General features: G+C 35.4%; 7 protein-coding genes and 1 long non-coding RNA gene across 10 annotated transcripts; 4 read left to right on the top strand and 4 right to left on the bottom strand.

The window, feature by feature from the left end:
* Positions 1-452: 452 nt before the first annotated feature.
* LOC129797275 (ERI1 exoribonuclease 2) lies at positions 453-1,654 on the bottom strand. The gene is made up of 3 exons (XM_055839677.1): positions 1,510-1,654; positions 953-1,447; positions 453-885 (listed from the first exon to the last, which is right to left on the bottom strand). Exons 1-3 carry the CDS (start codon positions 1,510-1,512, stop codon positions 688-690), a joined length of 696 nt encoding a protein of 231 aa, XP_055695652.1. The 5' UTR covers positions 1,513-1,654; the 3' UTR covers positions 453-687.
* An 86-nt stretch (positions 1,655-1,740) lies between these two features.
* LOC129797270 (lamin-B receptor) lies at positions 1,741-5,596 on the top strand. The gene is made up of 3 exons (XM_055839671.1): positions 1,741-1,874; positions 2,030-3,670; positions 3,748-5,596. Exons 2-3 carry the CDS (start codon positions 2,035-2,037, stop codon positions 4,032-4,034), a joined length of 1,923 nt encoding a protein of 640 aa, XP_055695646.1. The 5' UTR covers positions 1,741-1,874; positions 2,030-2,034; the 3' UTR covers positions 4,035-5,596.
* Positions 5,475-6,596, bottom strand: LOC129797277 (ATP synthase subunit s, mitochondrial). The gene is made up of 2 exons (XM_055839681.1): positions 6,182-6,596; positions 5,475-6,119 (listed from the first exon to the last, which is right to left on the bottom strand). Exons 1-2 carry the CDS (start codon positions 6,234-6,236, stop codon positions 5,593-5,595), a joined length of 582 nt encoding a protein of 193 aa, XP_055695656.1. The 5' UTR covers positions 6,237-6,596; the 3' UTR covers positions 5,475-5,592.
* Positions 6,597-6,623: 27 nt separating this feature from the next.
* Positions 6,624-8,911, top strand: LOC129797276 (ras-related protein Rab-4B). 2 transcript variants are annotated; one of them, XM_055839679.1, is made up of 5 exons: positions 6,654-6,806; positions 6,907-6,987; positions 7,080-7,178; positions 7,282-7,648; positions 8,628-8,911. In XM_055839679.1, the coding sequence occupies exons 1-5, from the start codon at positions 6,791-6,793 to the stop codon at positions 8,689-8,691; spliced, it is 627 nt and encodes a 208-aa protein (XP_055695654.1). In that variant the 5' UTR covers positions 6,654-6,790; the 3' UTR covers positions 8,692-8,911. The 2 variants fall into 2 exon arrangements, with proteins under 2 accessions (XP_055695653.1, XP_055695654.1); XM_055839678.1 differs by having other exon boundaries at positions 6,624-6,806; positions 7,282-8,911.
* On the bottom strand, positions 8,840-10,257 carry LOC129797273 (uncharacterized). Of its 2 annotated transcripts, none has more exons than XM_055839675.1 (2): positions 10,191-10,257; positions 8,840-9,982 (listed from the first exon to the last, which is right to left on the bottom strand). In XM_055839675.1, exon 2 carries the CDS (start codon positions 9,975-9,977, stop codon positions 8,913-8,915), a length of 1,065 nt encoding a protein of 354 aa, XP_055695650.1. In that variant the 5' UTR covers positions 9,978-9,982; positions 10,191-10,257; the 3' UTR covers positions 8,840-8,912. The 2 variants fall into 2 exon arrangements, with proteins under 2 accessions (XP_055695650.1, XP_055695649.1); XM_055839674.1 differs by lacking the exon at positions 10,191-10,257 and adding an exon at positions 10,111-10,144.
* A 76-nt stretch (positions 10,258-10,333) lies between these two features.
* Positions 10,334-10,949, top strand: LOC129797279 (probable 28S ribosomal protein S6, mitochondrial). The gene is made up of 2 exons (XM_055839683.1): positions 10,334-10,443; positions 10,498-10,949. Exons 1-2 carry the CDS (start codon positions 10,399-10,401, stop codon positions 10,906-10,908), a joined length of 456 nt encoding a protein of 151 aa, XP_055695658.1. The 5' UTR covers positions 10,334-10,398; the 3' UTR covers positions 10,909-10,949.
* LOC129797278 (myophilin) lies at positions 10,916-22,819 on the bottom strand. Its single transcript, XM_055839682.1, has 3 exons — positions 22,491-22,819; positions 11,715-11,934; positions 10,916-11,631 (listed from the first exon to the last, which is right to left on the bottom strand). Exons 1-3 carry the CDS (start codon positions 22,542-22,544, stop codon positions 11,339-11,341), a joined length of 567 nt encoding a protein of 188 aa, XP_055695657.1. The 5' UTR covers positions 22,545-22,819; the 3' UTR covers positions 10,916-11,338.
* On the top strand, positions 21,535-22,634 carry LOC129797281 (uncharacterized). The gene is made up of 2 exons (XR_008751322.1): positions 21,535-21,638; positions 21,708-22,634. It is a non-coding gene; the product is annotated as an uncharacterized LOC129797281 (long non-coding RNA).
* Positions 22,820-25,432: the final 2,613 nt, after the last annotated feature.

The raw sequence follows: 25,432 nt of genomic DNA, 5'->3' as shown, positions 1-25,432 counted from the left end.
AGGTGGAAATGATTGAAGTTGTACCTGGCGCTCGTTTTGTCTTCTTTACCTTTCTCACTGTCTCAAGAGAGTAAGAAAAAGAGAGAAACCCCTTCTTTAGCTATCGTACATAGAGGAGACTCTCGATTGAAACGAAAGACTCGCTTGTGCAGACAACAAAGTTGCTCTGAGAATTGAATCACATATTTATAGATTTCAAATTAATTAAAATTCTTTACTAAGCTTAATCCTTTATAATATTTAATAAATAACCTTAATTCATTTATTATCCTTTTAGTTAAAAATTACTCAAAATAAAACCAAAAAAATTAAAATTTATCTGGCTTATGATCAACTCAAATTCTCTTGTACGGGGCACACGCTCATAAAAGTTTCGATGAGAGCACACAATCATAAGCGCGATTTTGTCCAAAGAGCTCGAGTTGTATTTCACCTTTGGGCAGTGAATAGCATAAAATACCTCATGAATTCTCAAAGTTATATGAGGAGAGAACTAAATTGTACGAAAATGTCGTCATAATGGCCGTTTTTTTTCAGCACGTGAAGAGTTACAACAATGAATAATATGTAATTAATAAACTTCAAAATATGAGCATGTTCAATAGCGAAAATAAATTAAAATAATAAATTCACTATTGCAAGACACTACGTAGTTTTAATAATTTATATAAATAGGAATTTTAGCAACTAAAACATAAAATTCATTTTGCCGGGAGGGAGTAAATTAGATGTGATCTTAAATGTGGCTCCGTTCTGGTGCATGAATGCCACCAATTTGGCTTCATTCCGGGAATCGTCGAGACCACAGTGCGGTCGTCCCACAAATTCAATGCCAAGAAAATCCAATGCATCTTGGAATGATGTTGGCTTATAATCAAAGTAATCCTGCAGGGCAGAAAATGGAATTTTTGGGAATAAAATTGATTTGAAAATCGTAGAATTCATTATTTACCTCAAATGATTTCTTGATATCGATCCACTGATTGCAAAAAGATGGTTTTTTTAGCCTCTTCCGGGAACATTCAAGCCGGAGGCACAGTCCCAAATCCCAATTTGTCCAGGTTGCAAGGGCAATGTCGCCATGAAGATTATCCCGATTGCAATTGGGGAAAGTAAGCCCCTTCTCATTGAGGATCTCCTTCACCCAGTTGGTGAACAGCATCAAACAAGTGCAGAGTGGTACTCCATTGTCCACTTGGTCCTGAGTTATTCCGGTCAGTCTTGTGCAAAAGGCGCTTAGTTTTGGGTTCTCCGTGGGGAAGACATACCTTTGGAACTCCTTTTCGATTTTACCTGTTTCCAAATTGAGCAGAACTGCTGGAAATTCAATTATCTCCCATCTGTTGAAGTGGTCAACTCGTCCTTCCCAGCAGGTAGACTCAAAGTCAATAATTAGCAGGTACTTGAAGCCCATTCTTTTATCTAACACTCTCTTAATAGATTTTACCTGAAGAAATATTCATAATATTTGTACAAAAAGGTCTACCATAAACTTATTTATGAAATTACCATGCAATTAACTACTTATTTAGCTGTCCTCGCAAGGAATTAAGTCTTTATTTTACGATGTTTTTATGTACAAGAAATTGTGCAGAAACTGTTCTGTGGATATAACCTCAATTCTTATTTATTGTTTAGATGCGGAATACAAGACATTCTCTCGGACATTCTCAATTCATCAATGGGACATCTTCTACGACATTCCTATAGTTTGTCATGTAACATTCTTTTACATAGTACCACTAGAGGGCAGTACAAATCGGCGTCAAATTTTTTGTGATTGTCAGTTTTGTGCATTTTCATCAGTTTTGCGTATTTTTGTGGATATTTCTGCTTAAAAAGTGTTTTTAGAGGCTCATTGAAAGTTTCAGCAGGTAATGCGATAGCAGGTTTTTGCAAAATAATGCTTTCTAATGTGAAAATTGTGAATGAAGTTGAATGCTCTCCGGGAAGCAATTTGTCAAAGACGCCACGGCGCCATAACCTGTTTTGTGCTAAAAATTCCCTCCCAAAACATTTTTCATTGCAGGAAGGATGGATAAAAAGCGTGTAACGCGAGGCTCATCGGATTCCCATAGTAGAAAAGGCAGTTCGAAATATGTACCCGGGAAGCGTTCTCCATCTCCGGAGATAATTAGAAAGTACCCACCTAGGAGATCCCCCGGAGCGAAGCGTTCTCTATCTCCGGCTAAAGGACGGAAAGCATCGAAATCTCCGCGACGTGATGAGAAGAGGCGTTCGAAGGAGGACACCAAGAGGAAATCTTCCCCGTCTGCTTCGCCAAAGGTGGGACGCAAGAAGGGGCAAGTTTCGCCAAAATCAGCGGAAAAGCTGGAACTAAAGACAACGGGATCCACTTCGTCCGTCTCAACTCAGTCTACGAGCAAAACACTCACTCTATCCACGGGAGCCGATTCTGATCTCAAGGCAGCAAAGGTTCTATCTGCAAGAATGTCTCAGGAACCGCGAACGCTTACACCAGCATCGGAATTGTCCCACAGGAGTGTCAGTCGTTCTGTAAGTCAGAGTGTTGAACGCTTCTCACACGCTGAATTCTCAGACAATGAAAATGACTATGGCAAAGATTCAAGCTATGATTTTGGGAATGATTTGGCAAAATCTTACATTCAGAGAGGCAAAAGTCTCTTGTTGGCTGATAAACTCGTGGCTGCTGGCAATATTGGAGCTGCAATTTATCTCATCCTTATTCCTGGATTAACTCTTGTTCTCACGTACCTGTGTCTCACACGAGGATGCCCCGTGAAACTTCCCAATTGGAATCAATTTCAAAAGTTGGACACTTACATCAACTACGAACTAGCAGGAATTTATGTGTCCTTCACAATTCTTGCGGCTACTTTGGGATCTTTCCCACTGGGGAGAATTGTCAACATCTTCACGGAACGCGGAGAGAATATCTACTATTTCAATGGATTGGCCACAGCATTGATTACATTCATTGCCATATGTACAGCGGAATACTTCAAATATCCCATTGTTGAATTGATCTACAAGAACCTCTTCCAGCTTTGCATCCTTGCCATTCTCAATGCCTTTTCTCTGGCTTCCTGCCTCTATCTCCGTGCCAAGAGAACACCTGAGTACTTGTGGAATCCCCAGGGGAAGACTGGAAAGACTCTTGTGGACTTTTTCCTCGGCAGAGAAGTCACACCCCTCTGGTTTAATCGCATTGACATCAAGCTTGTCCAAAATCGCATCTCAACCATCTTAGCGCTCACCATTGCTGGTATTTTCTTCTACAAAAGTGTTCATTTTCAACCGAAGAAGAAGCTCGTTGAAGGAGAAATAACATTTTTGGAGGAAGTTGTTTCGATCGTTGAAACAATTCGCTTCAATGAAGCTGGTGCCCTTGCTTCAGGACTTCTGATTCTCTACCTTCTGGATGTGTTGCTACATGAACATCATTTGACCAGTTCTTTCGATTTACAATACGAAGGAGTTGGAGGACTTTTGCTGACAAGATATGCCACCTTTCCATTTTTGATCTCTATGCTGCCAAAGTTTATCCTCGAACAGAGGATTATTAATCCACCGAGATGGATTCTTGCCACTGTTGCAGTTCTCTTTCTCGCTGGTGTTATCGTGAAGAGAATCAGCAACAAAATTAAATATGAATACCGATTGAATCCTCTACATGTAAAATTTGATGGTGAGTTTAAAGATTTTTTAATTTTTTTAATTTTAAGGATTTTCTAAAAAAAAAATACTTTTTTTTTTTTTTTTCAGAAATTGGAACAATTCCAACCCACCAAAATAAGCGTCTGATCATCTCTGGCTTCTGGGGTGTTGTACGTCATCCAAACTACCTGGGAGAAATTATCTCGCTGCTCTCACTCTTGCCATTGCTGTATTTGAAATTCTCCTGGATCCCAGCCATTTCAGTCGTCTACCTCATCATTTTCTTTTGCCATCGCGCCATTCGAGTGGATGATCGCAACAGGACACGCTACATCTCCGCCTGGACACGCTACACTACACTCGTGCCCAAAATGGTTGTGCCCAAAGTGTTTTAAAAGACGCAACACAAGCCATATGCATCGCATTGGTAAGTACATTAATTGAAAATAAACAAAGGAACATCTCCAGTTAATTTTAATTTTCGGGCAAAGTGAACGGAAAGTGAATCTTTAGAATGTAATTTTATTTTTGTCTTAATTGTAAGTTTTCTCTTTAAAAAAATATATATCACTTTTAGATTAGATTTTAATCAAAAATAATATTTTATATATAATTCAATTTGAAGTGAATAATTTTTATAAAATAGGTAACTAATATAAAATAATTTTTAAAAGAAAATACAAAAAAATACTTTTCATTTTAGTAAGGTGTTGTAGGAAAAGGTAAACAGCTAAAACGAAAAGAATCACAACATGAAAATGTATTTTTTTGTTTTAAATTTTACAGAATAATACTTTTAACACAATTCACAAGTTTTTAAATAAGGAATTTATTTAATGATGAAAGCAAAGGAAGAAAAACGAAACGGGGTGAAAAATCGCATAAATCCGCGTAAAGAAGTTGAGTGCCATGAAGAGTACAAAATTTTTTTAAATACATTAATTAAATATTAAACGAAAAGGAAAAAAAAGAAAAAATCGAATAATTGAATGACAATTAACAATTAATTTTGTTCTCTTTATATTTTTTTCTCTCTAACACTAACAATATTTTTCAGTTTTTTTTATTAACCCTTCAGTAATTTTTAATTTTACAGTCACGAGATATTTTTTTTTCTTAACATAAATTAAGTCTCTCGTGCTTCTCTTAAAATTAAGAGAAATTAATTTGTTGGTTTTTTTGGCTAAATTGGATCGGGGTCGGATTGGCGCTTTCAATTTTATTTCAAAAATTAGACAAATAATATTTTTTTCAATAAGAAAACATTTTCAAATATTTGAGGCTCAACATGAAAAGCAGAATTTTAATTTTAGAGAATAAAAACTCACTGAGAGAATTATTTTTAGCCAGTAAGGATTTTGTGTACTTTGCATTTTTTTTATTTTTGATCCGGCCTTGGCTTTAAATGATTTTTTTGTCACACGAATAATAGAAAGTAGTTTTTTTAAATAATGTATAAATAAGACAATTTAGTGTAATATTTTTCTCATAAATATCATTTAAAAGGTGGAAGAGATTAAACGCAAAAAAAAGAAATGATAATTTATTAAGATAAGGATTAAGGAAAGTTTTTATTTAAGGATGAATTTACTTTGGATGAAGCTTAGAATGTAAGTTGCAAATTAACTAGGGCAATACTTATATTTTACAAAAGAAAAAAAAATGAAACCACCTCCCTTTTAGTAAAGAAATAACAGCGATCGATTTTTTAACGTAATAGGATAATTTTTTTTAAAGATTTCCTTTTGTGTGCTATTATTTTCTTGTAAATATCAAAACACAAGAAGGATTCAAAGGCAAACGACCACCCAGTTAAAGGATTTGAAAAAAAAGAGTGTGTTTTAGATTTTAGATAGTAAGAGAGTTTTCTTTTTAATATCCTTAAGAGTTCTCTACAAAAATAAGGACTAGTTTCAAAATTTCTTATAATTGTAAATATAAAATGATTTTCTGTCAAGTGTGAGATGTTTGAAATTGGCAGTCTTTAAGGTGCTGCCTCAGTTCCTTTTCAACAGCAGGAAGATCCTTTACACCTGGAAGATCTTTCATGACCAATTTTTGCAATTTCGTCAAACCCTTTAGCTGCAAGAGTCCTGAATCTGAGATATTGGTGCATTGTGTAATATCCAGGGAACGCAGGGAATCATTGATGGAGGTCAAGTGATGGAATCCCCGATTATCGATGTATTTGCAATTTGTAATGATGATCTTATCAATTTTCTCGCATCCCACAACGTGAGCAAATCCAACCGTCATGATGGCACTGTTGGTAGCATCAATTTCTTTCAGTGTGAGCTTTGTCCTAAAATCCGGTGGTAGCATATTGTAGTCACGAAAGAGATTTTTAGGATGTTCCAAGAATCTTACGGCACCGCCATTCTTTAGCACCCATTCGGCACACAAGCGATCAGGTCCAACCTTTCGTAAGCGTGTTTTGTCCACAGTATTAAAAATTATATTTATCCACTGCCAGAGACTTCCTAAAAAGAAAGCAATTTCCTTGAACTTCTTCCCAGAGAAATGTGGATTTTCCCAAACTTACGTGATTTGATTTGTGTCCCTCGGAGAGCTGGATGAATCCCCAATGTATGAAGCATTTTTGAAGCAAAACGGCAAAGTTATGATTACCTTCCTTGTCAAGATTGTCTGGGTAACAAAGAAGTTCGTATCCGGCGTTTTCCGCGTTGTTTAGATTTTGATGTGAATTGCGTCTAAAAATTTTCCAGGTCGATAAATTTAGTAGTTCTACCACTTATGGCTCATTTGGACACCTTTTGCGGTACAAATTGGTGTTCTTTAGGCCTCCTCGTAATGTTTGTCCGGGAAGAATATATTGAATGGAAAAAACAGAATATCTATAAAGATCTTGTTGTACTTTGAAGTTTTTTTTTCTGTCTCAATGGGTTTTGTAAATTAATAAATAATTTAATTAATTTAATTGAACAAAATCATATAGCTGTGCCGTGAAAGAAACGATCTAAGTTAATTTCCTATGTATTTTTTTTCTCCGTACGAGGCGCTAGTTGTTCATTGACTGTCAAAATTATTATTTTTCTCATTCACAAAAGTGGAATGTGAAGAAAAAAGTGTAGTTTTTAGTGTTTACTGCAAAATATTGTGCGAAATAAAGTTTCCAAGTGTTTCCTCAACAATGTCCGAGTCTTATGGTGAGTTGATTTGGGCAGTTGCCCCCTTGCAAGCCCCCTTTTGGCGACGTAATTACGTTTATGTTTTTACAACACAATGGCCCCTTCTTGTTCTTTGCAGATTATTTGTTCAAGTTTCTCATCATTGGAAGTGCTGGGATTGGAAAATCTTGCATTTTGCATCACTTCATTGAAAGCAAATGTAAGTGTGGGGCGGGGGAGGGATGCGCGTGTGGGAAAATTGCCTACACAAACAAAAGAGCTTTTCTTGCTGACCTTCTCCTTCTTTTGCAGTCAAAGATGACTCCTCACACACAATTGGTGTGGAATTCGGCAGTAGAATTGTGAATGTGGGTGGAAAATCGGTGAAGCTTCAGATTTGGGACACTGCTGGTGAGTTATAACCATCCAGAGCGCGTGAAAACCGTCGCGCTGATCTAATATGTGACATTTTCACACTGTTGCGAATGTTCTTTACGCTTTGTCCGTTTTGCAGGTCAAGAGAGATTCCGTTCAGTGACACGCTCCTACTACCGTGGAGCAGCTGGAGCCCTCCTTGTGTACGACACAACCTCCAGGGAATCCTTCAATGCACTCAGCAATTGGCTCAATGATGCCCGTACCCTTGCCAGTCCAAACATTGTGATCCTCCTTGTGGGAAATAAGAAGGATCTCGAGGAGGAGCGTGAGGTAACCTTCCTGGAAGCGAGCACATTTGCTCAAGAAAATGAACTCATCTTCTTGGAAACGAGTGCAAAGACCGGGGAGAATGTCGAGGAGGCCTTCCTCAAGTGCTCCAAGACCATCCTAGCTAAAATTGAGACAGGAGAACTCGATCCTGAACGCATTGGAAGTGGCATTCAGTACGGTGATTCAGCTCTGCGCAATCTTCAGACGCGACAGAGAATCTCCCGAACTCCCGATTGTGTCTGTCGCACTTAGAGAGTCACAAACAAACAAACAAAAATCGTCCATGCGATTCCCCGCGCACTTTATTTCCATACAACGGAAAAACACGCACCACCCCCCTCTTTTTTTATTACTCCCCCATCCTCCCCATTTATCTCGCGGAGGAAATGTTAATTTGTGGGCACATGTTCGAAAGAATGCGACTAGTTTATTATTTATTTTTATATTGATTGCAATTTGTGAGTTGTGACTTTTGTTGGGTAAAAATCTATGAGAAAAAAAATCTCATTAAATTTTATCTTGCATTGTGCCACGTAGGGAGTGAAATTTTGCAAATTTCACTCAAATTTTGTCAATTAACTGCATTTATATCTCTCTAACATACTCATTTATCTCTTTTGTTTTCATTGGGCCACATAAACAGTCACTACTGTACAAATTCTTATCTTTATTTTGTTTAACAATCATTGAGATAAAGAATAGGACAAAATTGTCTCAAGACAAACTCGAAATTCCCCTCCAATAAATATTAAGCTAGCCGACAATTTTTGTGCAATTTTGTGTCAAAAAAAAATTCAAAAGAACTCATAAAGTATTAAATGTAGTGAATAGAATAATGTAGATGTTAATAGAGATGGCATTCTTTCACAAAATAATTGAAAACACAAAAAAATCTATTTTTGTATGGAAATCCTACCATTTGAAAAAAAATCAATAACTTCTATGTAGAATGAAAGACAAAATGTTCAATGCTATCTAAAAGATAAGAAATTTGTGTATCACAATTTAGAATATCTACTAGAGGGGAATTTTGAGCTTCAATTGGAGATTATTTTAGAAGAAAAAAAATTATTTTAAATTGATTTTCTTTAAAAGAAAACATTTTTGAATGATTCACGAAGAAATTAATATTTGACGAAATTATTTTTTCAGATTGTTCACGGAAAATCTAGAAATGGAAATTGATACACCTTGTGAGAATTCTCTTTACATTTAGTATAGTAGAAAGTTAAAGAGAACAAAAGGCATTGAAATTGTTTAAATTGGATGCGATAAAAATCATAAATTAATTAAGGTAAATAAAAAAAATATTCCATTATACACGTTCTTTCGGGAGATTAAAATCGTTTGAAAAAAAATCTCGGTTCTCTTTTGTAATTAGCAATTATATTATTATTCTGTGTAATTTCAAAATAAAACCAGTGTACATAAAATCAGTCAACAGGTGTTCTCTGGAAGCATCTTCTTCCATTTGGTCCTGAAAAAAGTTAAAAGGTCACTTTTTGACTTTGTTCTCGATGCATTTTCCACTTTTTCCCGGAATTTTTGCCATTTCTTCCCTGATAAGGATGCTGTGAGACATTTCGGATCTTTTTTCTCCCTAAACTCATTCTCATTTTGCAGAAACTTTATCAGAGATTTTCGATCAGTCACTGAATGGTGAGTATGTGTGGAAAATGTTCGTCTGTCAATGGCAATTCCTGTTTCTTCCACATGATGAGTTTCAGTAACTTCCATTTGAATTGGTTGTTCAGGAATTTTCCTCTGCTGTTCGTCCTCATCATCACTAAATTCCAAGATGGTAGTTTGAGATTTCTTCTGTGTAAAGGGTGTATGTTCCTCGGTGATGTCTTCCCAATCTCCTCCTAGCCATTGCTCCAAATGCTGAGGAAGGTGGAAACTTTTGAGGAAATCCTGCCCAGATCGAACGAAATTCTTCCGCATCCCAATCATTTTGTTATACATAAGAACGGTGTTTTTGCAGAGATTTCTACTGCACTTCCATATTTCAGCCACAGTGGCCAGAACAACAGTTCCCAACTCAAGAAAATGACCCAAATTCAGTGTGGACAAGAAGAATCGTGCAACTTCCTTTGTCATGTAGACGACTCTGCAGAGAATTTTGGCGAATCCCATCATTTTCAACATGGTGTATTCGAAATACTGTCTCGATGGGAGTAAGACTCCACCCTGCATCTCTCCCAAGTATGCCGGAAAGCAAGCCAGGATATTATCAATACAGCTTTCAATTTTAATCTCCTTTGCTCGCAGGAGGGCTATATTTAACTTCCGGATAGACTTGAATCCGGGCGTAGAGCGAAATTGATGAGACATCCTCGCAATAAGTCGAGAGATTCGAGCTGCTGGTGGCCCCAAAGTATCTAAATTGAGACATTTCTTCGCTTCATGAACACATTGACGAGTCTCCTGTATCTCACGAGCCGGCAGGGATGATTTGAGGGTCACCAGTGGTGGTGCAGTGAGGTTCCGTTGATTCCACATTGTGACTACAAAGAAAAATTCACAGAAACCTTAAGCGTGGGGGCCCACGTGGAGATCCAAAAAAAAAATCTTTTGAACAATTTTATCAGTCCGCCCTAGAACTAATCAAAGATATTTCATCCAAAGTTCTAACCATTGAAAAAGGGTTTCATCACAAGATATTTTGATCACTTTACTATTAAAATTTTAGATTAATTACTATTTTTTTCTTACCTGGCGAAAAATATGCGTTTGCTGCTCACAAACATGATGCCGGAAATGAACTTTTGGTATATTTTTTGGTTAGATTTCTGAATAATTTTTCCGATAGTTGGCGCAGGTGGTGGAAAGAAGACATAAATTTGAGGTTAGGGAGTGGCAGCTGGTGAGAAAAATAATATTTTGGTATTTCTCGTGTGTTCTGGAGTGTGCAAATTATAAAATGCCGGTGTACGAGTTATTTATGATTCTTCGACAAATGCCACGGGTTAGTATTGGATATCTTATTTAAATTTTCTTCTAATTTGACATTTATTTGTAGCCCGAACTTGTGGCTGGAGTGAAGAGAGCAGCTGAGATAATTCTGGATAGAGGTGGAGTAATAAGGACAATAAACAACATGGGCACACTGGATTTGCCCTACAAAATGAGCTCACAAGAGATTGTACATCGTGTAGGAACGTACTTTACAGTGGAATTTAGTGTCCCTCCCACGCAGATTGAAGATATTGATGAGGAGTACAGTAGAGACGTAGATATAATCCGGAGAGGATTCTTCAAGATGGAAAGTGAACTAGATAAGCCAGTTGTCAAGAAATGCACTTTGCACGAAGAACTACTGCCACCAGCCTACCGCAAGGAAGTACAGGAAATGATTGCAATCGCCAATAGGAGGAAGAAGCCAAAGTTCCAATACAATTCCGGATTGGATTATTACCCATTCGCCAAGTAGGCAAAAATGTTTCTTCTTTCAATATAGACTTTTTATTACAATTACAAGGATTTTACAATAATTTGGAGATAATTTAGTCCAAAAGACGGGGTCTAAAGATGAGGAATTAAGTTTTTTCTCAAAAATACAATATTCCTTTTTTTTTCAACATCTCTCTATATCCTCTATTATGTCACGAGAAAAATAGTTTAACTATTTTTTTTCTTTCAAAAATATCAAGTACAACTGGAAGCTTTTTTTTAATGCACTTTCTCTATAGAAAACAATACGTCGTCAATGGACGCTTACAAAAATATATAATATTGTATAGACACTTTCCGGAATGTTTCTCAAGGCTCTAACGGGAGTTTCAGTTAACTGCTAAACAGCTGAAGAATTGGAAGGGAGGAAGGAGGAATAAATGGCCAGGATTCCTATGGCATTTATATGTCTACATGTGCCTCGTGTTGCCGAAGTTGATGCCACTCTGTGTGGCTCCCTTGTTTGATCCATACTGGAGCGAGATGATGTTCTGACCGGCCCTGAGTTGCTCTTCGGAGAAATTACGAACATTCTTGTCCGCCTCCTTGGGTCCAATTGATGGTTTACCGTAGTTGTGAGCCTTCCTTCCCAAGCTCTGGAGGCAAATAACCACAGAGTTGAGGTTCTGTCGCTCCCACAGGTCAACGCTCTGGAATGTCTCCTGGGCAGGGACTCCCATATTCTTGGCCACTTCGAGGAAACCTGCAGGGTAGCATTAAAAAAGTAGAAGAATTAATATATTTTTAATTTTTCCAGCAAAAAAAAAGGAAGTGAGTCTCACGTACTTGTAATGTTCTCCATACACTTAAATGCCATCTTGCTTTCATTGATCTTCTTCACGGAGCCCGATTGGATGCAATTGACGAGTTTGCACAGCAAAACACCATCCTTGAGCACTTCGTAAAAATTCTCCATGTCTCCAGATGTACTTATGGGTTCACCCGTGATCTCCTTAATCCACTCCAGACTCTCCGCCGCCAGCTCCTCGCTGTACTTGGAGTTGATCTGCAAAGATTGATGGAGAAGAGATATGCTAATTCTCAGCAGAGACAATAATAAATTATATTACAAACGAAATAATCCGAAAAATTCCCCTTTAGACATGCTCTTCCATGCCACTCATTGCCCCTGACCAAGAAAAAAAATCACTCAAGAAGTCACTCATCTCAGAAATTCATCAAACTGGTTTCTACACTCACACGCTTTTAGAAGCCATTGGGTGAGGAACAAAAAAAAACCTGGACGAAGCAATAAAAACACGATTAAGGAGAAATCATACAGAGTGATTTATTTATCATAATATACAAGTTCTCAGACTATTTATGGGCAGTTCAGTAAACTCCCCCACTAAGGATTGCGTGTGTGCGAGGAAGGAACAAGTTGTCGGGAGGAAATTGCTAAAAGGAAGCAATTTGGGAATCCCAGGGCCCCGAGATATCGCAAATTCCATCTTCAGACGCCGGCGACCTCGGCTCATGGAGGCGGAAATATTTTGAACTAAACTATGTTCTTTGAAACGCTGAAACTATTGAAACATATACCCACCAAAAAAACACAATATGACATTTCCGCGGAAAGTCGTTGGAAAATTCCATCAAATTAAATATTTTATTTTTATGAAATAAAATTATAAATAAATTGAACGTAAATTAATTAATAAGTAATAATATCCCATCTCAAGTGCCAGAATTTCGATTTTTAGACATTACGGGAGAATTAGGGGGGAAAATTCAAAGAATTCTGGTAAATTTTTTGGTCACTTCTGTTTTCTAATAATGAAGTGATTCTTATATGTTCTGGCGGTTCTGACTACAAGAATTTTTATCTCTTGATTTCATCCCAAAGAGTCAGAACTTCCATATTCTCGACAATCAGATGTTCTTAATGAAAAAATAGTTTTTTTTAAGTTAGATTTAAGGTCACTTTACAGTACCACTTTCTTTTCCATTCACCCAATAATTCTTCAGACGAATAAAATCATTCCAAAATCAAGAATCAATCCTTTTTTTCTCAACAAATATACTAATTATTCTTAAAGGGTTCTTTTCTTCTTCAAAATATTTTTAAAAAAAATCTTTATTAGAACAAAATCATTCTAAAATCAAGAATTATTTCTTTTTTTTCTCCACAAATATATACTAATTATTCTTAAAAGGTTCTTTCCTTCTTCCAAATTTCTTTAAAAAAATCTTTACTAGAACAAAATCATTCTAAAATCAAGAATAAATTCTATTTTTTTCGCGATTCTTAAAGCGTTCTTTTTTTCTTCAAAATATCTTTAAAAAAAACCTTGAAAAGAATAAAAATATTCTAAAATCAAGAATTAATTCTTTTTTTTTCGCGACAAATATACTAATTATTCTTAAAGCGTTCTTTTCTTCTTCAAAATATCTTTTAAAAAAATCTTTAAAAGAATAAAATCATTCTAATATCAAGAATAAATTGTATTTTTTCGCGACAAATATACTAATTATTCTTAAAAGGTTCTTTCCTTCTTCCAAATTTCTTTAAAAAAAGTCTTTATTAGAACAAAATTATTCTAAAATCAAGAATTTTTCCTTTTTTTTTCTCCACAAATATATACTAATTATTCTTAAAGCGTTCTTTTTTTCTTCAACATATCTTTAAAAAAATCTATATTAGAATAAAATCATAAATTCTTGAATTAGGAATGATTAAGCTGTGTTTCTTTTAGACACAGCTTTTGTGTACCGAGCAAAATCGAAAGTTGTCAGATCATGCTCAAACTTGGAACGAGCACGAATTAGTGTCCGCACATTCCAAAAAACGTATGCGCCAAACATATTTTTCCGGGCGTCTGTAGTACAAAGCTAAATTGCGAGAGAACGTTGATAGATAGTGACTTGCGGTCAACGGAAAAGTTAAAATATCGACTGAAAGACATCCGATTATGAAGTCAAATCAACCCCCCCCACACCTCCGTCCGCCATTTTGAATAACCCCAAATTTTGTTTTCGCTATATCTTAGCCCCTATTATAGCTAGAGGTCTGAAATTTTGATATGTTGTCAAGCCGTTTAGTCAATATGGCCACCACAATTTTTTATTAATATATTTGTCAAGAAAAAAATAGAATTGATTCTTGATTTTATTCTTTTAAAATTTTTTTAAAGATATTTTGAAGAAGAAAAGAACGCTTTAAGAATAATTAGTAAATTTGTTGCGAAAAAAATGGAATTTATTCTTGATTTTAGAATAATTTTCTTTTAATAAAGATTTTTTTTTCAAGATATTTTGAAGAAGAAAAGAACGCTTTAAGAATAATTAGTATATTTGTGGAGAAAAAAAAAGAAAAAATTCTTGATTTTAGAATGATTTTGTTCTAATAAAGATTTTTTTAAAGATATTTTGAAGAAAAAAAGAACGCTTTAAGAATCGCGAAAAAAATAGAATTTATTCTTGATTTTAGAATGATTTTGTTCTAATAAAGATTTTTTTAAAGAAATTTGGAAGAAGGAAAGAACCTTTTAAGAATAATTAGTATATATTTGTGGAGAAAAAAAAGAAATAATTCTTGATTTTAGAATGATTTTGTTCTAATAAAGATTTTTTTAAAAAATATTTTGAAGAAGAAAAGAACCCTTTAAGAATAATTAGTATATTTGTTGAGAAAAAAAGGATTGATTCTTGATTTTGGAATGATTTTATTCGTCTGAAGAATTATTGGGTGAATGGAAAAGAAAGTGGTACTGTAAAGTGACCTTAAATCTAACTTAAAAAAAAACAATTTTTTCATTAAGAACATCTGATTGTCGAGAATATGGAAGTTCTGACTCTTTGGGATGAAATCAAGAGATAAAAATTCTTGTAGTCAGAACCGCCAGAACATATAAGAATCACTTCATTATTAGAAAACAGAAGTGACCAAAAAATTTACCAGAATTCTTTGAATTTTCCCCCCTAATTCTCCCGTAATGTCTAAAAATCGAAATTCTGGCACTTGAGATGGGATATTATTACTTATTAATTAATTTACGTTCAATTTATTTATAATTTTATTTCATAAAAATAAAATATTTAATTTGATGGAATTTTCCAACGACTTTCCGCGGAAATGTCATATTGTGTTTTTTTGGTGGGTATATGTTTCAATAGTTTCAGCGTTTCAAATAACATAGTTTAGTTCAAAATATTTCCGCCTCCATGAGCCGGGGGCGCCGGTGTAAAAGCATAAAATTGTACTGAACAAGGCTTTACACCAGGGCCCTGGGGAATCCAAATAGTGTTGAGCGTTGAAAAAAATTTCACAGCGATCAATCTTTATTATGGAGCTAGAAGCATTTTATTTTTCCTTCAATCTCATGAATTTCCTCACAAAATTGAGTATAAAATATGTTTCGATTAGTCACAACATGGACAATGGGTAGGTAAATGAACAGAAAATCCAGTTTTTAAATTCCTAATTCTTTTAATTGAGATATTTCAAGAAAATAAATTGGTTTGGTGTGGGTGGAAAGAAGTTTAAAAAAAGTAATCGTTAAAAGAAAATTAACACAAAAGCACTTAAAGTCTCGACTTGAATACAAAAAAAATCATAGAATATTATTTTAAGTTACAATATCATTAAAATGATAAAATAAATTGAAAAACATGAAAGTAAAACCATCTAAATTAACAAAAATATTCTTAAAAACGTTTCAAGAGCTTATAGAGATTATTTAATCCCTCTCTAAGGATGCGATTAAGAATGTAATAGAGGAAATTAACTAAATTTATCAACACCCACCTACATTATACATACATGCACACCGATAAGAATGCGAAAGTGAAAATGTTGTAAACTTTAAGCTTCCTGGCTAAAAAAAATGTGCAATCTTAAACAAACTTTCTGGTGAGTATTTTATAAGTGTTTAGTTTTCAGAATGTCTTTAAAACTCCATCAACGTATGACGCATTATGAATTCCAATTGCGGGATCACGCCGAAAGCAAAACGAGTCACAATATAATACCGCATAAACTCCTCAATATGAACTCTAAAACTTTCTTTTTAGATCAAATCTATAAAATTCTTAATCGTCATGGTAATAAAGAAAAATATACCCCACAAAACATATTATGAAGAAGACCCAAAAAATAAGCATAAAAACGTGTCACCTCTTTCATTCCTATACTGAAAAGAAATTAAAACGGGCAAATAAATCACCTATTGAGGAAAATATTTATATATCTTTTTTTTTTATTATCAGTAAATATCGATAACATTTCCTTCATTTTTATTCCATTAAAATTGTCTCACATAAAAAAAATCTTGCAATGCTTTTTCGGTTGCAAAAACTGCATCAACGTGAATTCTCATTTTGGCATCCAATTAAAATTTTTAATAACGCAATTCAATAAAAAATGTATTTTAGGTGGAAGAACGGGAAATTTGAGAGAATTGGTGGAGAAGGAAATTCAGTTCATGTGTCTTAACGCCTTTTAATCACACACACTGTAATTTGGAGATGTAATGCATACAAAAGCAATAAAATTTAAAAATGAAATGAAGAAAAAAATAGAAAAGAACATATTCGCGAGGAATTATATAACAATAGCGGTCTGGCGTTAAAATCACAAGCTCGTGAAACAATCGAGACAAAATGTGGAGAAATTGTATAATCATAATCCGCGAGTACAATAGAAAAGCTTTTAGATATGTATTTGCCATTAAAATATGTGAAAAAATATTTTTAAGATTGATACTATAATAATTTTTTTGGATTCTGCAATTTTGTGCTTTTAGAAAGGAAAATTTTTTATCAGAAAATAAAAAAAAAATTCTTTTTTGACTTTTTCCCGAATGTGTACCAAAAAGTCTTAATTTATTTTACTTTTCCATCCCACTTTTTTTCTCTTCATTAAAATCTAAATCTAATGAAAATATAATTAGACCAAAAACTAAACCAAAAACACATGAAATATAAATTCTAATTTTATGTTGTTAATTTATACAATCAGATTGTGTGTATAGTTGTTCGGTTCCACCTAATTTATCTTTATGTATACCTACAAAATTTGCCATGAAATAATTAATTGTTATCAATGATCTCTCATCCCAAACAATATCACACAAATCGATCCACTCCCTTTTCCCAAATTTAATCAGTCAAAGGGATCATCATTGTGAAAATTTACGTACATACCCAAAGATTGAAGCCAATTTTTTTCTGGGTCATGTTAATTTATGTAATGTTAATATAATACGTTTTTGTAAGGTCTTTTGGGCTCCTCCAACATTAATGAATTTTCAACATAATAGACCATCTGCCTCTTTTTTTCGTACCTTGTTCGAAAAATTCCAATTTTCGTGACTTTAAAATTAACCAGACAACAGCGTGAAGGATATTACTAAAAGTTAGTAAGTACAACTCTTAATATATTTGATTTTTATCTATATTAAAATTACTATAGTGTCCTTTTTAGCTGTGATTCTTTCGAAGAAAAGAATAGCACAGCTTCTGTGTAACATCTAAAATGCAATGTTGTCCGATCAGGCTCATTTAATCTTATAGGTAGGTATCATAAACGAAAAAAAATTTAAAAATATATTCCGCGAAATCAAAAGGATTTTCTTGTGCTAGATGATGGGCCCAGTAAAAGCTGCATGTGTTCTCCATGTAGGGAAATAAATATTGGTAAGGGAATTTAGGTCAGTCTCCAGTGTCGCAATGAGTGAAGTTTTCGCGTGCAAAATTAAATATTTATATTGCAAAATAGCCAAAATATTTTAAGAGAAATATTTAAAAGAAAAATAAACGGTGGAGCCAGCATGTCGAGGGAAATTTGTGTGTGCTTGTGCGTGAAAAGAGTGATTGCGTCTGGTGCGACTTGCATCCATTTATGGTGAAAAAAAGAGCCGTTCTCGGCGAGCGGGAGAAGAAGATCGGCTGTGTGTGTGGCACCGAAAAAGGTCAAGTCGAGCCACTGGAGCGCAGCATCTGGTGGATCTTTTGCCCTGATTCCACCCATGGCGGCCACTTGAGGTGCCCCAACGACAGCAAGAAGGTGCCTTATCGTCCAAAAGATTGACCAGTTTTCGATAACGGTCGCGTATTCGATTGAATTTCATTGGAGAGCACACAACATTTTCCTCCCCAATCTGGCCATTTTGTATGGAATTTCGTATCCATAAATGGAATTTTGTGCTTCAATTAGCATTCAAAGTGCCTCTATATCGTGCTCTCCAGCACTGCTGAATTATATAGCATCTCGAGATCCTTGGTGTTAATTTCAATAGCACACACAAATTCCTCCTTGAGCTAATACACGACCCGATGACATCATCGAGTCTAACTTTCATCGTGAATTCTCCATTTAATTTCTTCTGGTCACAATTAGTGGACTTGTTTTTATTTATTTTATTTTCATTAAATTTTATACTCACTCACTGATCTCATTACATTTTAGCCATATGCTTCATATAGGGGGCATAAGCAAACATGCTCCGCAGAGGACACGTTTAACATAACTTTCATTTGAATCGCATTCACTTTATCCAATATACTTGAGCATAAAAAACAAGCTGTGCCATTTCCGTGGAATCTTTTGTGGCAAAAAGTCACCTCGTGAGGTAAACAAATCAATCAGAAAATGCATTAAGGTGCGATATTCATGCAGAGATGCATTCAGAGGCTGTTTTGTTGTTTAACATGAAAAAAAATCTAATTTTCAATAGAATTCATTTTTGAAAAGAAAATCTAAATAGCTTTCTAACGAGAAAAAAGAAAGCTATCATAGATGACCTAATAACAATTCCTTATTCTAAATAAAATTTCTACCTTGTAGTCCTTGTATGTAGTTAATAATAGATATTCAGGACAGAAATGTTCTCCTAAATCAAAGTTGATTTTCCTTAATTTATTTTTTAAAAATATTCAAAATTTTACAACAAAATAAGCACTTAAGAGATTAACGTTAAATGTAGGTCTCTTCGTTGAACTTTACTCAAAATCAAAATGTTTAGAAATAAATCGATGAGACTAAATCCATCTTTGCTAAATCCTCTACAAAAATGCCGGTGAATAATTAAGATTTATGGCTGATTTTTAGAGGTTTTTGACTCATTAACGTAAAAAAAATCATGCCGTCATTCTGCAAATATATTCGTTATCTTTCACCAAATCTCACTTTAATTTGAGTTCATCAATAAAAAAATTTCTCCGGGGTGTCTTCCAAGGAAATGACCAAGATTTTTAGGATCGGAAGACCCACTTTTGTTATATTCTTTTATGGCACGTCGACTTGCAATAAATTCTTCACAAGATTGGTCACCATTCGTCAATTTATTGATGAATATAAAAAACTTATCAATTCAAATACTTGAATGATTTTCAGGTATTAAATTTTTTTGCATGGTGACAAATTGAGCGGCATAAATCCAAATATTACGATCAAAGGCACTCCACCAGTGCTCATTTCTTAGTTAGGTACATATCTGATTTCATGTGGTGTCGCCAGAGTTCGTTAAAAAAAAATACTCCCACGAAATTAATGTTTCAACCAGTATAATATTTCGTTCTTTTTATATTCTTTCTTCACTATATGTATGACCCTTCGAATTATTGCTCAAACTGCCCATTGTTATGCTCACGGTGCATTCGATTGGAATTCTTGGGTATATTGTTGCAATAGGAGAAACAGTTAAATGCGTGCTCATCCATTTGATTCTCCCTAAAAAGACTTCCGGACCACGCGAGAAGCATATTAGCATAATCTCTGGGACACCTATATTTGAGATCTCTATGGTGGGCCCCTTTATGAAAATTCTATGTGCGCTCTGTGGCTCCACCAGCAGATGCCAGCATAAATGAAATGCTTCCTCCCGGCATATTCTCAATTATATTGCTTCTCTCTCCCCCAGATGATGCGACCTCATACTCGCTCTTGCTCGCCCTGACCGCTTTCCTGGTTCGACCCAGAGCAGGGGAAGACGTGTTTTCATGGGGTTTAGCGCGTTGTTGCTTTCTTGCAATTTCTTGCGGGAACTTGAATTATTTTTTCTTCAGACACTACGACAATTGTTGAAGTTGACAAGGCGCAGAACCACAGAAAGAGAGAGATAAAAAAACAGCAAGGAACACACGTACGAATTCGCTGTACAAATAAGCCAAAGCCAAAAATATAAAATTCTTATTGAGATAATCTTCCAGAGTGCTACAATATGTTGTGATCTTTGGCAATGGAAATAACGAGAGATGGTTACGCAATGAGGCGATTGAGGGAGTTCGAATTGGCTCCAATGAGATATTTATGGGTTCCTCTCGCGCACCAACGGATAATAATATGAAGAGTGTTTGGGTGATTACACCTTGGTCGATATGAGATAAGATAGGGGACTGAAGACCCCACTTTAATCGCACCCACAGCACATCCAACTCCGCATCCAGCACGACCGTTGATTCCCACCAGGGGCGCACTCTTTCAAAATTTATAATTCTATCGCGCGTCTCCTCAAGACATTTTCCTGTAACGATCTTCTCTCTAACGAGGGGAGGGAATAGAATTGCTTGTTCTTTTTTTTTCTATTTCTTATGCTGAAAACATTTTTGATTGATGATCAATTCTTGTGTTAGAGTTTTGGGGGCTTTGTTATAGCATTATTCATGAGTCACTTCCGAAGGACGTCTGTTTGATGATGGTTTTTCTCGCACTCAAAGTTTGATCACGCGTTGAGATGTTCAACTGACTCAAAGAGCGCACAATTAACATTTGCAGAAATTCGGCATGGAAATTAAATATTCAATGAGATCACTGTCGCTTTTGTGCCTAAAGATCTCTTCAGTGTTGTTAGTCATTATATTTAACTAACACTCACTGTGGTTTTATAGAGTGTGCAACCCTTGAAAAATTAAAAATTTTACGGCAAATTCCATTAAAATTGTTTGCAAGGAATTTTCAAAAATGTTTTCTTTTTTATTTTTTCTAAAATTGATTTCACACTCATAATAAAATATTCTTTACACATAAAACTTTATAGTATTTGCATAAAATTATTTGAGACTGTTTCTTTTGTTAGATTACTTTTATGATATTTCGAACGTTTTTTCTACCTTCATCAGGTACAGAATTGTAAACAACAAATGCAATTGAAGTTAAGAACTTATGTCACGTGAAATGCACCTTAATCTTTTAAAAAGTCAAAATGGCGACACACTAGTGTTCATATTGAGCTCAAAGAGCTCAAATAAAAATAAATTGCAATTATGCTCTCAAAATCTCACGATATTTAGATAAATAAATTTATTAGTCTAGAGGCTATAAAAAATTTCAAATGTTTTTTATATCTGAGAATGGGAAATAAAATCCAAAAACAGCTATAATACCCCTCATAAGCCGTTGAGAATGCCATTGCATGGCAACTCCATATATGTATATATGTATAAGAAATGATCGGAAGACCGGATGATGAGCATTGCAATGTTTGTGAGAGTGATACTGGACACCAGTGAAGAATCTCAAATATCCAAATGGCTCATTAGTCATCGAATGAAGAGGGAAAAAGCGCACAATTTGCGTGTAATTGTGTATTTGCAGGAGGAGAGCATTATATTGCTTAAGAAATAACTCTAAAAGCGAAGAAAGTACACAAAGTCAGGCAGGCAGACTTATCAAATATTTCATTGGAATTATTGGCTTTTCGCCACTCTATGAGGTGCTTTTGTCTTTCTCAGGGCAATACTGGGTGCGTCTCATGGACACCACATAGTTAGGTATACATAGTTAGATGAATGAATAAATGTCCAATTAAATTTTTAATCTTTCAGCTTCTTCTTTTCCAGCTCTAAAATTTTTCTCATCGTCTTGCAATTCATCCACAATGAGTAAGAAGAGCGACTTGGTAATCTTCATACAACGCTGGACATAGTCCAAAAAATCCCTGCTTTATGCGCAAGGCAAAGCAAAAGTGCTGCGATGGGATTTATCGAGAGGGAGTATGTATGCGAAAAAAAGAGAAATAAAACATGACTTCAAATGGAGAAGTTGAATATGCGAGGGGCAAAAAAAATATGCGAAAAAAGAGGCATTCGATGATGTCATCGTGCTTTAAAAAGAAATTCCAAATCACACAGCTCAGGCGTTTCTGCAGAATTCTCAAGTAGCTGACCAAAGAGTGCCTGCTTGCTGGACACAATCAGGGAGGACTTTTCACCTCTGATGGCTTCCACAATTATGGGAAAATCTCGCAGAAAGGAAAAGTATTTGGAGATAAATCAAATCAAATATTACTCGTGGCTGTTTCTCCAGCAAATCTCCCACAACTCCATCGAGTGTCACTTCCTCTCTCACTCTCTCTCCGTCCAGAATTCCAGCACTCACAAGGCAATATTTAATATGTTATGAGTGCGATAAAAGTAGGTTTTTCTCTTGCACAGGAATTGTATGGTGTAGCTATAAAATTTCCCATCGAATGAGGCGAATGATGATAAGAAAGTTATTGCACGATATTGCCTGGTGTCCCCCCGCATCACCGCTCCCTTGACACCGACCGGCAGATGGAATTTCGGGGCCTCAAAATGATCCCAAGAAATGAAGAAGAAAAAAAAGAAGAGGAAAATACTCACTTTTCTCTGTGCCTCAGCGGCAAATCCGGATTTTGTAGCACGATTGGATGCCATGGCTCTAATTCAGGAGGAGAACTTTACCACAAAATATAGTAATATAAAACAAAGAGAACCACACAAGATGTAGTGGGAATATTAAATAAATACAAGTCACGGAGTCGCGCAAGTTGGACAAAATTAATACCACTCACGATGAAATCCAGATGCAGACTGACGACGACCAACTCCAGCACACAACCGAGCTGCCGCGAACTGCCTCATCCCAAAAATTACATTTTTCCAATGGTTAGCGCGCTGTGCTGGTCATGAGAATTCTACGTAAAGGTGGGTACTACTGCCATGACGAAGGTGTTGTTGACAGAACATTAAAAAATTATATTAAAGGTAATGAATAGATTTTGATTTACCTGTTTTTTGGGAGGAAGCGGATATTCCCTCAAAAAAAAATAAAATAACAAAATTCATGCATACTCCTTTTTGAATTTGGCGCCCTAAATGTAGTTTCACTAGCCACCACTGGTACTTTTTTGCACTGTTGGTTGAGGAGAAAATGAGACTGATGCACGTCACTGATACTATCTCCCTCACACAATCAGTTTTTTACAATTTTCTCGCGTTTTCCATCAAATTTTCCAGAGAAATTGAGTTTTTCAGGCTTAGGAGGCGCCGCTGTGTCGATTGGCATCAAAAATTCCAAAAGTTCTCTAAAATCCATTTCCTGAAAAAAAGTCGTGTAAAGTATAAAACAAAACTACCGGCGGCTGGTCCCCACAAATTAAGTCCTCAAAAAATTGGCTGAAAAACCCTAAAAACCCCCCGGAACAGGTGCAGGGGGCTTCAAAAACGTCCCCTGCGGCAGAAAAAGCCGGAAAATTGCTCCAAAGCGAAGAAAAATGACTTTAAACACAGTCGCCAAATGGTTTCGGCGTAGTACTCCACATTTCCAATAATCCGAAAAAAATCGAAAAAATCGGGAATTTCGCCTCCATTTTTTTTTCTAAAACTCCTCGGTGCCCCCTTGGCATGCCCAGCAACTTTTGGAGCCCCAAAAATGAGTTTTCTCATAGTAATAAATAAAACAATACGTAGTAAATTGTAAAAGCCCAACTCTAGTTCCTGGAATGATATGACCCTGAAAATTTGGAAAACATTGCGCCGATTTTTTCTAACCGTCTACTTTCCAATAAGAATTTTAACATTGAATATTCTAATATTTTAACATTAACCTGCAGGCCGCCAAGACCTTGGAGCTTCCTTAGAGCGCCAAGGTGGGGTCGTTGAACGACCCCAAGAAGGAAGTCGATTTTCTCATAAACTATACAACCGGGAACTGTCGGGTCACTACCTTTAGACTCCTTATATAGTCCTCTTGCCCCCTGCACCACAAATTTTCCACCACAAAGCAATTAGAAGGACATATTAGGGAAAAACATTTTTCACTCATTTTTCACAATTTCTTCTTGAGAAATTTGCCACGAAGTTGACTGCAACTGCTATTTTTTTCACTACTTCCCCACATTCCCCTCACTTCCCGCACCGTAATAAATGGCAATATTTCTAGAAAATTCTTTATTCTTTTCAACACTTATGTGCTTCTGACTATGTTTTATGCGATTTATGATACTTATTCGCGATAATTTTGACACTGAGAAGGTATAGTACAGCAGATTTAAAAATTTACCTCGAAATAATTAAACTAGGATATATGTAGATCCAATTTTTCTCGGGATCGGCCTAAAATTTGATCCTGATCAATTTCCCGTTGAAATTGGGGTCATACAGGTTGAGGAAAATGAGCACTTTCCTCGATTAATTTTCCCATATGTTTTCCAAGAATTTGAATGAAATTGTACAAGTGGCGCCAACTGGTGGTCATAAAATTAAATTTAGGTTGACAAATTTATGTTTTTTGTGACTTTATTTTCAAAGAATTTATGCTGTAATGTTATGTTTTTAGTGCATTTTATGCTTTTATATTAAAGAAATATGTGTAATAAGTGCATATAAATAACCCAAAGGGCAGTGCGATGTGACAATAAGTGCATTTTTTGTGGTCAAAAAAGGTGAAAAACATCACTTTTTCCAGGTGAGTTTTCCGCATGAAAAACACCTCAGAATGCAATGCGACTACCTCACAACGATTCTAGAACGCATGCAGAATCTGAGGAAATCATATTTGATCAGGGAAAACCCCCCAATTTTCCGAAACAGAGCTCCAAAGTTTTCCCGCGAAATTGCATAGGGTCGTAGTGGAGACATCATATCGCGTGAATTTTCCAATTTATTTGTATTAAAAATGCTATGAAACCCTTCACATAAAGTCTACAATGCATTTAGAATGTAAGGAAAATCAATTTAGGCCTGGAAAACATCTTATTTTTTAGGAAAACGCCCCAAAAAAATTCCAATCACCTCACATAAAAAATGTAAACAAAGGGTTGACAATATTGTCAATGATTTCGCGGGAAAACTTTGGAGCTCTGTTCCGGAAAATTGGGGGGTTTTCTCTGACCAAATATGATTTCCTCAGATTCTGCATGCGTTCTAGAATTGTTGTGAGGAAGTTGCATTGCATTCTGAGGTGTTTTTCATGCGGAAAACTCACCTGGAAAAAGTGATGTTTTTCACCTTTTTTGACCACAAAAAATGCACTTTTTTCACATCGCACTGCCCTTTGGGTTATTTATATGCACTTATTACACATATTTCTTTAATATAAAAGCATAAAATGCACTAAAAACATAACACTACAGCATAAATTCTTTGAAAAAAAAGTCACAGAAAACATAAATTTCGTCAACTTGAAATTATTTTTGTGGCCACTCGTGGCGCCACCTGTTCAATTTTATTCAAATTCTTGGAAAACTATGGCGAAAATGAAAATGGGAAAATGCTCAGAAAGCTCAACCTGTAATACCCCAATTTCAACGGGAAATCAATCA

The sequence above is a fragment of the Lutzomyia longipalpis genome, chromosome 1 (assembly GCF_024334085.1).
Source record: "Lutzomyia longipalpis isolate SR_M1_2022 chromosome 1, ASM2433408v1".
NCBI classification, from domain to species: Eukaryota; Metazoa; Arthropoda; class Insecta; order Diptera; family Psychodidae; genus Lutzomyia; species Lutzomyia longipalpis.
This window is presented reverse-complemented; position numbering and strand designations above follow the sequence as displayed.